The sequence below is a fragment of the Platalea leucorodia genome, assembly GCF_965183815.1.
Source record: "Platalea leucorodia genome assembly, chromosome: 18".
Lineage (NCBI taxonomy): Eukaryota > Metazoa > Chordata > Aves > Pelecaniformes > Threskiornithidae > Platalea > Platalea leucorodia.
The window spans coordinates 5,542,583-5,556,021 of NC_138840.1; the positions used below are offsets into that span (position 1 = coordinate 5,542,583).

General features: G+C 54.7%; 1 protein-coding gene across 1 annotated transcript; it reads left to right on the forward strand.

Annotated features, from left to right (window-relative positions):
- Positions 1–4,386: 4,386 nt before the first annotated feature.
- POU3F1 (POU class 3 homeobox 1) lies at positions 4,387–5,508 on the forward strand (the record flags this gene model as incomplete). Its single annotated transcript, XM_082329317.1, has 1 exon — positions 4,387–5,508. The coding sequence occupies one exon, from the start codon at positions 4,387–4,389 to the stop codon at positions 5,506–5,508; it is 1,122 nt and encodes a 373-aa protein (XP_082185443.1).
- Between the last annotated feature and the right edge of the window lie 7,931 nt (positions 5,509–13,439).

Here is a 13,439-nt window from a genome sequence, read left to right on the forward strand (position 1 = left end):
CTTGCAGCTGGCTGACCCCCGAAGAAGTGAGCCTAATCCTCTTCAAAGAGAGACTGCAACCGAAAAGGACTTACTTTCTTGATTGAAGATTGTCGCGGCGACCATGACCCTGTTTTCCCAAATGGGTGCCTTCCAGGGCATGCAGTTGCAGGGTGAGAGCCTCTCCCTGTTGTTTGGCACTTGCCATGTCTCCTGGACCCAAAGCTCACAGAATCCAGCTCATCTTCTTTTCTCAAATTGATTTTTGTCTTCTGTGTGGGAGTCTTGTTGACCTGGAGGTAGAAGCAGCAATGCCTTTGTTGTTTTCCCTTAGAAGAGAAAGCAGCCCTAACCCCAGGCCAGGTTAAAGCCCCCGCCACACAGTTGAATTCACTGGGTCAGACGGGATTTGTCCCGTAAGCGAGGACATGACATTGCGTGCTCACTTCACGGGGTGTTAGCAGAGATGTCGTGCGGCAGTGTAACTCCAGAACAGCCGTCCAGTCTGTACCAGTGCGGAAGGGAAAAAGCTGGTGCTGTTCAGCCCCAATAAAACGGGAGGCTGGAGGGATTCCTCCCCTCCGAGCCCCTCCTGCGCCGGTGCATGGATTCTCCTACTGCACCTGATGGCACCGCAGTGTCAAGCGTGGCAGGTCCTTTTGGCATTACACATGGGAGCTGAACCTAAACTGGGAGGGGAGTGGAGGGGGAACTGGCATGCCTATACGCCCAGCAGAAAACTGATGGGGAGGATTCCTCCAGCTCCTTCGAGACGGGCTCCCAGCCGTGATGTCCTGACACGGCACGGCCCCTTGTCGCAAATCATCCCCAAGCAACAGCAAGCCCGAGCGCCCCTGCTACCTCGACCCGGTCGGGGAGCACAGCATGCGCTGCAGAGCCAGCATCCCCCTCGCCGCGCACAGCGGCTCAGGCTCCGCTCTCCTACGTGCCGAGCTTGCCTCGGTGTTTCAGTCCTCCCACCAGCCTCAGATCCAGCTGCATTAGGCAGGTTTTGATGCTGTCACAGTCACACAGAGAATGAATCATATCGAACATTGCCCATGGGGTTGTTTATTCCTTGAAGAGGGAATGGACTGCATGCCAATATTCCTGGTAAGGCATAAGGAAGGAACTAGCTTTTGCTAGGGAACCTGGATGCCCTCCTACAGGGATTTGCTGGATGATACAGCCCTGGAAAAGCTATGTAAAAATAATAATACATATAATAAAAATAATTTTAAAAAGGCAAAGACGCTTTCAACATACTGACATATTGGCAGGGTCTGTCAAACAGCACACCTCCTCGGTAGCACACCTCAGCGGAGACAGGGACACCAGGGACACAAATACACGCATCCCGCTCTTGACATTAGTGCTTATATGGACGTATCTTAACCTTCCTCTCCACTTAGGGTCAGCACTCTCTGCTTTTACCTCCTTCACGTTGCTTTACAAAAGAGAGACTTTGCCACCTGGCTCTCGCTTCTGGAGTTGGAGTTGCTGAGGAAGGTGTTAAATGGGAATTTCTCATCTTCCTCTGTTCTTTGCTGTTTCCAGTCTTTAAATTCAACTTTTATTAAGCAAAAGAAGCCCAGAGCACAATCCGTGCACAACGCCTTGCTTTGAAAAGATCGTTTGATTAGGCATAAACCACTACTACTGTGTAAACGGTCTGTGACGGGGCCCTAAGTTATCACACACAATGTGTTTTCTCCTTCAGTGACTTCTGAAATACATAAACAGATAAAAGTTTGAAACACGATCCAATCCTCAGCCTTTGGAAATGATTCATTTCTATTAATGATTTACTGATTTACACACAGCTTATTTTGCATAAAGTTAGAGCTGGGCACATTTATTCATTGTGATTCCCTTAAAAATGGATATAAATATCAAAAGCAATTGGCTACCAAAAATTTGAATATTATGGCACTGCATCATGGAGAGTTGACATGAATATGAGTCTAGGTCAGAAAAAAATATACAGAAAATGCTTAACCAAGTATGATATTTTACAGCATGTCACTGAATCATCCAAAAGGGTTCTATTCATTACAGACGTATGCAGTGTTTGCAAAGGATTCCTCAGGAAAGGGAAAAAAAAAAAGAGACCGTTATTCTCCTTATGAAATATGCTCCATGATCTATGAAACCCATCTCTCCTGCAAAGTCCAGCCTCTTTCTAGGGCTGTATACCTGAAAAGCGGCACTGGCTACGGTGAAAGGACCCAATTACAGATCATTCCACAGCCAAAAACGCATGTGTTCATTCCCAAACTTGTCAGTTTTGGCAAGGACGGTGCAAAACTGAGCCTGCCAGCAGCAAGGTATGGCCCTCTTGTAGCTGTTCATCCCCTGATTCAGCGAAACAAGGGCCAGCAGCTCCCCAGTCCCCTGACGTGAAGCCTGAGCCCTCGCGAGGGGCAGGCACTGATCCTGCTGCTGACGGGTCGGCCCTCGGCTGCTAAAGGGCAGGAGCGGGTCCTGCTGGGCTGGGTGTTGTCACCTCACCCGCTGCAAGCCTGGAGGAGGAGACGGACCCTTCCAGCCTGGCGTGAGCCCACCCAACCAGCAGCTCCAGGAGCTGGGTGAACCAGGAGAGGGGTCCGGTGCGCACCAAATCGGAGGGATCACAGGGCGGGCACAGCGCCTTCGCCCTGCCACCCCACGGCGCCAGGGGCTTGATTCACCACAGCCGGCAGCGCCGCCATCCCGCCAGCACGAGGCGGGCAGCGCGAGTCGGGGTTCGCACCGGGCAGCGCGTTGTGCTGCAAACTCGCTGGCGTGGGGCGTCGCAGCAGCCCTGCTCGGTCCCCCCGAGCCCAGAAGCCGACATTGGCTCTTCTGTCTGCTGGCTCCGTAGTCCCAGCGCGTAGGGCTGGAGTCACCCGAGTCCAAATCAGGGCTTTGGTGCACCGGACTGGCGAAGTGCCCTCAACGCAGAGGGAAGGGATGTGGTGCACCCGCTCAGGAAAAGCCTTTCAGGGGGCGGCAGTCCGTGTCCTTGACAGTGGAGAGCCACCCTGCCCAGGCGTCTCCTCTCTACTGGGAGAGAGCAGGGCATCTGCGTGCAGCCATTGACATGTCACGCTCGTACACGTATTGATCGGATAGTTCATTGTTCACCCAAGCCCTTGGCAAAGGTCACTGTCTCTGCTCCCATTTTACAAATGGGAGCACAGAGGCGAAGATTAATTTTCAGAAGTGATTAATGTTCCCGGTGCCCATCCTGATTCACTTTGGGCCTCAAGCCCCAAATGAAGTCTGGAGCTGGGTTAATTAAGGTGTCCCTTGCCCCTCTCCCAGCACTGCCAGACACGTCCGTTGCTTGTTGTCATTGTCTTTTCCCACAAACTCCTCCACCCTTTATCCTGTGCCAACCCTCAAACCGGCTCAGAGACTTGCCTCTGAGGCTGCTCCCAAGACCCACATTTCCCGTGACGCCCAAACGAGCTCAGATCCTCGTTTCTTGGCCCTCGGTGCTTTATCCTACGGGGTATTCAGGAAGGAGCTCCCACCTTCCCAGGGTCCAGGGGCCGAGTTTTGCTGAAAATAATGTCTGAGAAGCTCCTGATTAGTACAGGGTTCGTTTGCAAAGGACCAATGCTACCCCTGCTCAGCGGCTGCAGGAGGCCGCGTTCCCCACCTGCTGTGCAGCAGCCCAAAACCACGGGGCAGCGGGGACAGAGACGCCCCCCGAGAGCTGCCCGGTGCCCTGCGGGACCGTGAGGCCCAGAGACTGCGGGGCAGAGCCCCGCACCCTCGGGCAGGCTCTGCAGCCTGCTGGGCCGGATCGTGCTGGGCCGTCAGTGCCGGCTGGTGCCGTGCCGCTGGTGCCACTGCTGCTGTACCAGGCTGTGCCGTGCCACGGTGCTGGGCCGTGGGTGCTGCAGGGCCGTGAGTGCTGTGGAGTCGTGGGTGCTGTGGAGCCGCGGGTGCTGTGGGGCCGGGCTGAGGGCGCTGCGGGGCCGCGGGTGCTGCGGGGCTGTGGGCGCTGCGGGGCCGCGGGTGCCGCCCCCCGCGCCGAGGCACGTGCCCCCGAACCCGCCGGCGCCCCGGCCCCGCTCCTCCGCGCTCGCGGCCGGCCCACGTGGCCGGTGGCAGCTCGGCATGAATGAACCGCCCTCCTCCAATCGGCGGCCGCCCCGCCGGCGGGCGCACGCGGGCTCCCCCGCCGAGCGCCTCCGCCGGCCAATCCCCGGGCGGCGGCCGCCCGCCGCCGGCCAATGGCGGCGGGGAGCAGCGGGGCGGCGCCCCGCGCCGGCGGCGCCCTATGGCGGAGCGGCGCGGGCCGCCGCCGCCGGCGGGCGGGCCAATGGGGCGCGGGGGCGGGGCCGGCGCGCGGCGGCCCGGCGCCCCGGCGCGCGGCTCTAAAGCGCGGCGCGGGGCGGCGCGGTGCAGACGGCCATGGCCGCCACGGCGCAGTACCTGCCGCGCGGCGCCGCGCTGCTGCACCCCGACGGGGACCGGCTGCACCAGGGCACCACGTACCGCGAGGTGCAGAAGATGATGCACCACGAGTACCTGCAGGGGCTGGCCCCCGCCGCCGGGCACGCCGTCGGGCTGGCGCACCACCAGTGGCTGCCCAGCGCCGGCACGGACTGGGGCAGCGGCGGGGGCGGCGGGGGCGCGCACCTCCCGCCGGCCGAGCACGCCAAGGGCGGCCCGCCGGGGCCCCGCGAGGAGCTGTCGGCCGCCGCCGCCGCCTTCCACCACCGCCCGCACCTGGTGCACCAGCCGGCGGCGGGCGGCGCGGCGGGCGGCTGGGCGCAGGGCGGCGCGCACCACCTGCCGCCCATGTCGCCGCCGTCGGGGCAGCCGCTGCTCTACGCGCAGCCCTACGCGGGCCTCAACGGGATGCTGGGCCCGCCGGCGCCCGCGCTGCACCACGGGCTGCGCGACCCGCTGGGCGCCGAGGAGGCGGGGGCCCACGAGCTGGCGGCCTCGCCGCCGCCGCTGGGGCCGCCCGAGCCGTCGGACGAGGAGGCGCCCAGCTCCGACGACCTGGAGCAGTTCGCCAAGCAGTTCAAGCAGCGGCGGATCAAGCTGGGCTTCACCCAGGCCGACGTGGGGCTGGCGCTGGGCACCCTCTACGGGAACGTCTTCTCGCAGACCACCATCTGCCGGTTCGAGGCGCTGCAGCTGAGCTTCAAGAACATGTGCAAGCTGAAGCCGCTGCTCAACAAGTGGCTGGAGGAGACGGACTCCAGCACGGGCAGCCCCACCAACCTGGACAAGATCGCGGCGCAGGGTCGGAAGCGCAAGAAGCGGACCTCCATCGAGGTGGGCGTCAAGGGCGCCCTGGAGAACCACTTCCTCAAGTGCCCCAAGCCCTCGGCGCACGAGATCACCTCCCTGGCGGACTCCCTGCAGCTGGAGAAGGAGGTGGTGCGGGTCTGGTTCTGCAACCGGCGGCAGAAGGAGAAGCGCATGACGCCGGCCGGGGTCCCGCACCCCCCCATGGAGGACGTTTACGCACAGGCGGACACCTCGCCGCTGCACCACGCGCTGCCCGCCGCCGTGCAGTGACTGCCCGGCCCCGGCCCCGGCCCCGGCCCCGGCCCCGGCCCCGGCGGCTCGGAGCGGGCGCGGGCGGCGGGCGAAGCGCTTTAATTTATTGCTCAGACTGGCCCGGCCGCCCCGCGCCCCGCCGCGCTCTATTTATTCGCCCGCCACGGGCGCCGGAGCCACCGGCGGCCGCAGCAGCAGTAGCCAAAGGTTTGCGATCTCTAATTTATTCCCTTCCACGCGTGGCCGCCGGGGCGGCGGCCCCCCCGGCCCGGCCCGGCCCGGCCCGGGCTCGCCCGGAGGACGCTTCGGTATCACTCCCCGGCCCGTTTCTATTTATTTTCTAACCGTGCGCGGAGCTCTCTCCCTCCCGTTGGTGGGTTCGGTCCGGTCCATCCCCTTGGGTTTCGGTTTTTGTTTGTATCTTTATTGCAAAACCACTGTAGACTGCGAGGGTACGTTTCTATTTATGTTATAGTAAATATTTTATTACTTACATAAACCATTTACCCAGGAACCGGTCTCGTGTCGTCTTTGCGGGCTGCGGCGCCCAGCCGGGAGCGGGCCGGAGGCGGCCGGGGCTCGCTTCCCTCCCCGGGGCTCCCCCGGCGGCTGCCGGGCCCCCCGGGCCCCCCTCGGAGCCCCTCCGCCCGGGCCGGGGGAGCCCCGGGCCGCCCCGTCCGTCTCCCTTGCGCCGATGCATTCGCGTCCTGCCCGCGCCCCTGCGAACGGCGAAAAGCCGAGCTCGGCCGGGGCGGGTGGAGTCCTGCAGCTTCGTGGTTGTGGTTCTGCCGTGTTTTACTGATCTTAACGCAACTTTTTGCAGTCTACGGCGCGAGCAGAAATCCTTCTAAACGTAACTTCCTTCCCGCTTGTTGCAGAAGTAATAAACGTGCACTAGCACAGCTCAGAAGATGCCTTCTTTCCACGCAAACCACGCTCTCGGGTTTTCTGATGTCACCAGTTCTCCCTTTCGTGGTTTCATGCCCTAATATTTTGCGGTTACGCCAAGAGAGGCTGAAAATTTAGTTATTGCAGTCTCTCCTTCTAGAAGAATCGGCTTGCATCTCTACTTTAAACCTCTTCTCTTTCAGCAAACGTCAAGAAAAGGTCGCATGGGAGGATTGTGTTTGCCTTTGCAGGTCCTTTGATTCCTGCGGTATTTTGTGTGTTGGGAGAACTTCTGCAGCGTGCCTGTACGGAGCTCTCGCGCTGATGAAATATTTAGTCGAAATCTGGTAGTAAAGCACCAAATTCTTTCTTTTTATTGGGCAGAGAACTCGCCAATGTTCTGCAACATCTGGCGCTTGGTAGTTTCCCTGCTTGACTCTTGGTACAAATTATATGCTGTGAAAACAGCAGGCTTTAAAAGGGGTTTTCCTAGTGACAGCACGGCATCCTGCAGAGGAGTTTGTATATAGTTATTTTTTATATATATATTTATGTTTTTGAACATACCAAATGTAACTTACTTGAAAATTTATACTTGAAAATTCTTGTCTTCACTGCAGTTTGATTTTGTTGCACTTTGTGCCGTTGGGGGGTGCATGATACTTGCTTAAGCACCAATGCATTTGCAATAGATAATGTTACAAATTATCGCATTCCCAATGCCTCTTAAAATGTAGCTACTCTACATCAGCCAATACAAAACTATTAAGTTTGCATTCAAAATTCTAGTGAACTGGTTTTTGAGATTTTAAAATAAAGTCACTTTGAGCAGTTATTTCATTCCATACCATGTTTGATGCTCCTAAGTATGTACAGAAATGGTTCACTTTGTGGTACAAATAAGCTGGCAAATGCTGCAGTTTGCGGGTTAATAACTTTCCTTGGCATGCAGAGCATCGTAAGAAATCTCACTTAAAGGGTTCGACGGGCGCTGGGTGTTTTGTCAGCTTTTGTTACAGGCTTAGCTTCTGGGTTTGTAATGTGACTGGTTTTTATAGGAAAGCACAGAATTGTAGGGCTGCTGTAGAGATCCTGAATTCCAAAAGTTTTGCTGTATTTACCGAATATTTACTAATTTCTGAGTAGCTGCGTGTATGCAGTAGCTTCGATGATACACTCAGTAAAAAAAAAAAAGGCAAAGGAGCGTGATGATTCAAGGGTTTGAGTCAAAGTGTCATGAAAGCATTTAAATTAATTTTCAACTCTGAAAATCTTTCCCTAGCTATTCTTCTGTGCGTTTCACACGCATGTACCGTTGCGTTTAACGTTTGGGAATGCTGTAACTCCGCAGCCTTGACTTAAGAATTTCTGTGTGATAGCCAGGCTTTAAGGGAAGAAGAAACAAAATCAGAAATTACCAAAAGAGGTTTTATTTGTTAAAGAAAACAAACGCTTGTTTGCATTGAATGATTAACTGTGCTGCTTTTCTGTAGCAGGAGTGATTTCAGTAGCCTCTTGGTTCTGAACAAACCTGGCTGGCAAACAGGATTTATATTGATACGCGGAAGGGAAGGGTCAGTTTTCACATTGCGTTCTCGTAATGGATGAGATGTGCTGTGAGTGCTGGGGAGGACGAGCACCCTTGGGTTGTTCGGTTTGTCAGATTGTATAAGGCGCTGGCAGCCCCGCTGCATTAGCTCTTTCATGCTGTTGAGCAGCAAAAATAAAATACGCTTTATATATCTTATTTCTGCAGTGCTGCAGTGCTTTGCCATTCTAAAAATCGAATGCCCCAAAGGTTTGCCTCTCTTAGAGGAACTTGTTAGTTTTCTTGGTCAAGGATTAAATAGCGATTACTGGAGGGAGACTTGATTTTTTTTTTTTTTAAATTATATTTTTTGGTGGTGGTGGTTTCTCACTAAAGCGAAAGTATGAGCTCATGCTGCTACATCAGGAGTAAAGCACACGAAGGTAGGGCTGTGATGTTGGTACGTCAAAGAAAAGCAGACGTACAAGTAGTTATTTAACAATGCGCAAACAAATAGCAGAATATGCAAAGCAGGGAGTGCAGATAAGGAAAAGGAGTTACGTGCATTGCCAGTATTAGAGGGGCTTAGGTCTGCAGGGATGCGAGATCCTTCCTTGTCGCCCAAGGACAGAGGGAGCTGCAGGAGCTGCCCGCTGCTGAGCAGCGCCTGGCCCCAGCAGGTGCTCATCAGAGCAGCATCGCTCCTGCGCGTGCACTCGGGCTGTGGTTAGCCCCTGGGTAGCAGCGGGCTGTGCTGGCCACGCTGGGGGCAGGCGCTCTCCTGCAGCGTGCCATCCGCCGTCAGCGTGACCGGCGGTGGCCCCTTCGCCTTGCCCACGCAGGGCCCCGTGTGCGCGCACGGCCCGGAGAGGCTGGCGCCTGGCCGGTGGAGCCTGGAGTCGCATCTCGGACTGGGGAGGTGAGGGGAGCGGTGGCCGAGGGGTCTCTGCCCGGCTGGGACAGTTGGCATCGGGCAAAGGCGCCCCTGATGCGAGCTCAGCCCTTCCCTCGTGCTTGCAGACGGCGCAAGGCTGTGCTGCGCCTTCTGTGGGCTTCGCCCTTGCTGGGAGCAGAGCAGCCTGCCTGTGCTCTCCAGGTACGCGGGAGGGCAGCTGCACCTTCCAATGCTGTTGTCTTATAAATTGGTTATCAGCAATTTTAGGAAATGGCTGTTTTCTGTAAGGCAGACAATATTCAGCAGAGTATCTCTTCCCCCCCCCCCCTTTTTTTTTTAAAGGTGGATGGTTGCTGCTCAGCTTTCCTGGGTGCTTAGGAAAAGGTTGTGGTGTTCCAGTATCCAACTTTCTTTCCAGATTTCTTGCCTTAGAATATTATTGCTGCCACTTGCAGGAGCAGGGAGTGCTTGCTGTATCCTAACGGCAGAAGTGACTACAGCACAGCCGTTTGCCGTGCTAGGCACCGTCACACGTAATTATTGATGCCATATTCATCTTAGGCTTTCGACAGAATCTGGTCTCTTCTGCTAACTGCTGTCCGCTCAGAGCCTGATCCCAGCAAGGCGCCGGCGATGCAGGCTGTCCCCTGACTACTGAAGCAGCAGCGGAAACCCCATCGTCCCTTTTCATGTAAATTTGGAGCATCAGTGTTAACACCTTGCAGTCTTGTTCCTAACTCTGCCCATCCCAGCTCGCTCTCTCTCCCACAAGGAACAATTTCAGCACCGTCTGGTTGAGCGTATATTTTAATTCTGCACTAATGTTGTTTGCATATATTTTAATTTTGTGCTAATGCTACCGTTGTTTGGTTGGAGCTGGATCCGCCCTGGGAAAGCTCGGCATTATTTCACAGGTATTGGAAACAGGCTTGGGTCACGTCCCCAGGGCAGAAGTCCACAACTGTGGAATTGCTTCTCCTTAGCTGCCTTGTATCGTTTCTTACAGTTGGGTTGTTTAAAATCGGCACATCTTGGCCAACGAACTCCAAGCTGGTGCTTGGAGCTTGTCGCGTGTGTTCAGGGCAGGCGTGCAGCCTGCCACGGCTCTTGCCGGCGTGCCCTGCCTGCAGCGGGGAACGCGCGCGGACCGGCTGCCCTCCTGCCGCTCCGGGAGCAGATCGGCTCCAGGCAGGGCCAGGAGCAAGCTGGGATGTGCTGGGGGCTGTTTTGGTTCTGTTTTAAAATGCTAAATGTCCGTAAATGAAAGCGTCTGGTCTTGCTAAGGTTTATATTGGTGCTTACAGAGACCTGGCCCAAGAGACCCTCCTGAAACGGGCAACTCCAAAGAACAGGATTTCTCCAGGCTTACACTGGTGAATACGATGTGGGCTCTGATCAGCATCATCCCTCTCTCCTACACGTATGCGCGTATATAGGAAAAACGCAGGGCAGGAGCTCATTAAGTCTTTCATGTGAACTCCCACTGCGCTCTGCAGAGCTGATTTATGGGCGTTCAGCATCTCTCCCGCTTGTTATTTGTTGGTGAGTGTAACTGTGCGTGTGTGCACACAGCTCTCACCTGGGCTCAGAGGTAGAAATCCAGGCAACTGCACTTAATCAGGTGTTTTCCTTTGTGATTCCTGTAAGCTCTACCTGTGAAAGTTCCCCCTAGTTCCAACTTGAACTAATAAGACCAGGCTTCCCCGTGTAACCTACCATGCCTGGGAAGTCGAAGGTTGCAAAGGCAGCGTTAAAGCATATGACACTGCGCAGAAGATACAATGTGCATGTTAGATCAGGCCTCATGAATATTTCATGTTCCTCGATACCACATTATTTTTGGTGTTGGTCAAAATGAGTGTTATTTCTTGTAAGCCTTGCAAAGGTGCTTTAGTTACAGGGGTGCCCTGGCTCACACGCTGCTGAGAGCGCTTGCTGCGGAGGAGAATGCTGTCCGTGCCAAACTTTAAAGACATTTTTTTATTGACTTTCCTCTTTACCACCCTTCTTTTGGAGTGTTCTGCCCGATAAAGATATCTGTGCAACACCTCCAGCACCCAGGTCGTGGTTCCTTGTGGACACATTGACTTCTTGCAGCTCCACAGCGGGCAATCTGCTTTTGCTGGCTTTACCAGATTATCATTCTTCCAAGTCTTCTTGCTTTTTAATCCCTGCAGCAGCTGCTCTAGGGCCAAAATGGACAGCAGTCACCACAGCCAAAGAATAGTATTTCTTTTATAACGTGTCCAAGCTGGCTTCTCTGTCGACATGTTTCAGAAAGGCGGGTGGCTAGCTGAAGCTGCTCGGCCCTGTCTCAGGAGCTGTACCCGTAACAGCTGAGTGCCTTGCAAGTAAATGAATGAACAAGTGCACAAAAATCTCCTTGCAGATGGCACGTATGTGCACAAGCGTTGTCAGATGCTCCGTGGAAGTGCCTGCTCCTCACTGGGGGATCGATAGGAGGTATGAGAAAGCCAATGGGCATTTTTTCATTTCACTGTAGTGTTTTGGGTTTTTTCTGTGGAAATTTGTCCCGTGATTTTTCATTACCTGGAGTTCAATGCGTATTAGTACCTCTCACTCACCCTGGGGGCTGTGCGACTTTGAGATTATGCTGGATGTTAAATTTGTAGCTAGCCAAAACTCCGGGAAATGAATTTGATTTACATGTTTGCGTCTTTTGCAGTCATTTCCAGGATTGGTTTTAAAGAGTCAAGCCATTGCGTCAGATGTCTTTATGTATTTTTTTTTTAAATATATAATTAGTTTTAAATTGGAGAAGTTTTTTCAGTCATGCTTGAGGCTAACCTGGTTACAGACAAAAGAAGTGATGGCTTTTCAAATAAATCAACAGAAGTATGGGCAGTGAGAGAATTGTAGTACGGAAGGGCAGTTATCAGCTTTGCTACAATGGAGACTTTCCTCTAAAACAGTATCGGAGCTCCTGGATTTTACTCCAGATCTCCTGTTAATTTCCTTGAGGACTATGAGAAATGTTTTGTTTTTTCCAGTGTTTTTACTTCTCATGAAGTGATGTAATAAATCTTGCCTTAAGTTGCAAGGGCTAATTTCTATGGAGTTACATAGAAAAAGAGCTACGGCGGCGTGCGAGGCTCCCTGGCGAGCGGCGTGAATAACGAGGGTTTGCAGGCAGCTTGCTCGGTAGCTCCAGTGGAAAGAGCGTTTCCGTGTGCTGGGCTCCGAGGTGCGGGCAGAGCTGTGCTGCAGGGACGCAAGAGCTGCTCTCCTGCCTCTCTCTCTTACTAATCTGTATATGGGTATTTTCTTGGGCTGGGCAAAGTGTTCCTGACCCTGCTGCCCCAGGGCTGTGGAGAGCAGGACCGGCTTGCTGTGTGTTTTGAGGATAAGTGCTGTGGAAGGGCATCACCCACTGCTGGAATGGTCTCCGTCAGCCCAGGAGCCCCGTGGAGCTCCAGCTCGCGATGACAAGCACAGCCGAGTGCCGTCTCGCCAGCTCCCGGCTGACTTGCATCAGCACAGTGTTATTTTTACTTACGTTGCCTGTGGCGTGGATCTGGCGGAGCTGTCTGGAGGAGCGCCGACGTGCCGTGGTGGCTGGCCCTTGTCCCCTGCCCTCCCTCCCAGCCAGGTGGGCGTCAGGGTGCAACTTTGCATTTCTCTTCTTCAGGACCAAGGTCCGTGTCCCTTGTGCCTTCGTGTCCTCTGCAGAGCTTGAAGTGCCAGGAGCTGGCGAATGCTTAGTGCTCAGAACAGTTTTAATCGCGTCTTTTCTCATGCCGTAGCACGGGCTCAGGTGTCGGAGCATTATTTAGGAGCAAAGGGATGAAAACTGTTGCCAAACCCGACCTGGCGTGTTGCTTCCCTTGTCATCCCCCCGCGGTACTCTCCTGAATGAGCCCACGGACCCGCGCGGCAGAGACTCGCAGGGATCCGCTCCAGCGGTGAGGTGCAGGGGTCTGATCCGCCGTGCCGCAGCCCCTGCCAGCCCCTGCGGCAGCGAGGGAGAAGCCTGATGGGCCTGTTAAAAGGTGCAGAATTGCAACAGGTCAGGGAGCGATCTGACAAACCCGTCGTCACAGAAAAGCCTTGTATCTTGTGGTTCAGGCTGCAAATCACCACAGGGCTTGGGGTTTTTTCTGTCTTTCTTTAAACATTATCACTTCAGAGAATGGAGCTGGAGTCACCTGCAGCTGTCTAGTTGGAGGAAACGAGGGGTTTGCTGAGCCCCACGAGAAGCAGGCCGAGCAGCCCGCTCGTCAGCCGAACTTCGGCGTGAAGGTTGTTGATTCTTCAGCAAATACGGGCAAGCAAACAGCAGCAGGCAGTTGCAGCGCTGGATTCCTTCTGCCCTGCACCGCTCTCAGGTATGTGTGAGAATCACGCTCTCGTTCCTAGGAGGGTTGTGACACGAAGGAGATTTGCTCCCAACAGGAGGATTCTTAGCTTTTTGCTTTCCTAAAATGACTTCATTTACTCTCAGCAGCAACATGCGATTTTATTTTCAAATGTGAATATATAACAGCTTAGCTCATCACTAGCAGAGCTTCCCCCTTCTGACTGCAGCAAGTCTGTGACAGTCTTTCTTCAACAAGCCTTTTAGTGGTGTATGGAAGAAAAGAGTTTTCTCGGCCTTGGAAGCATCCCGCAGCTGGCTCT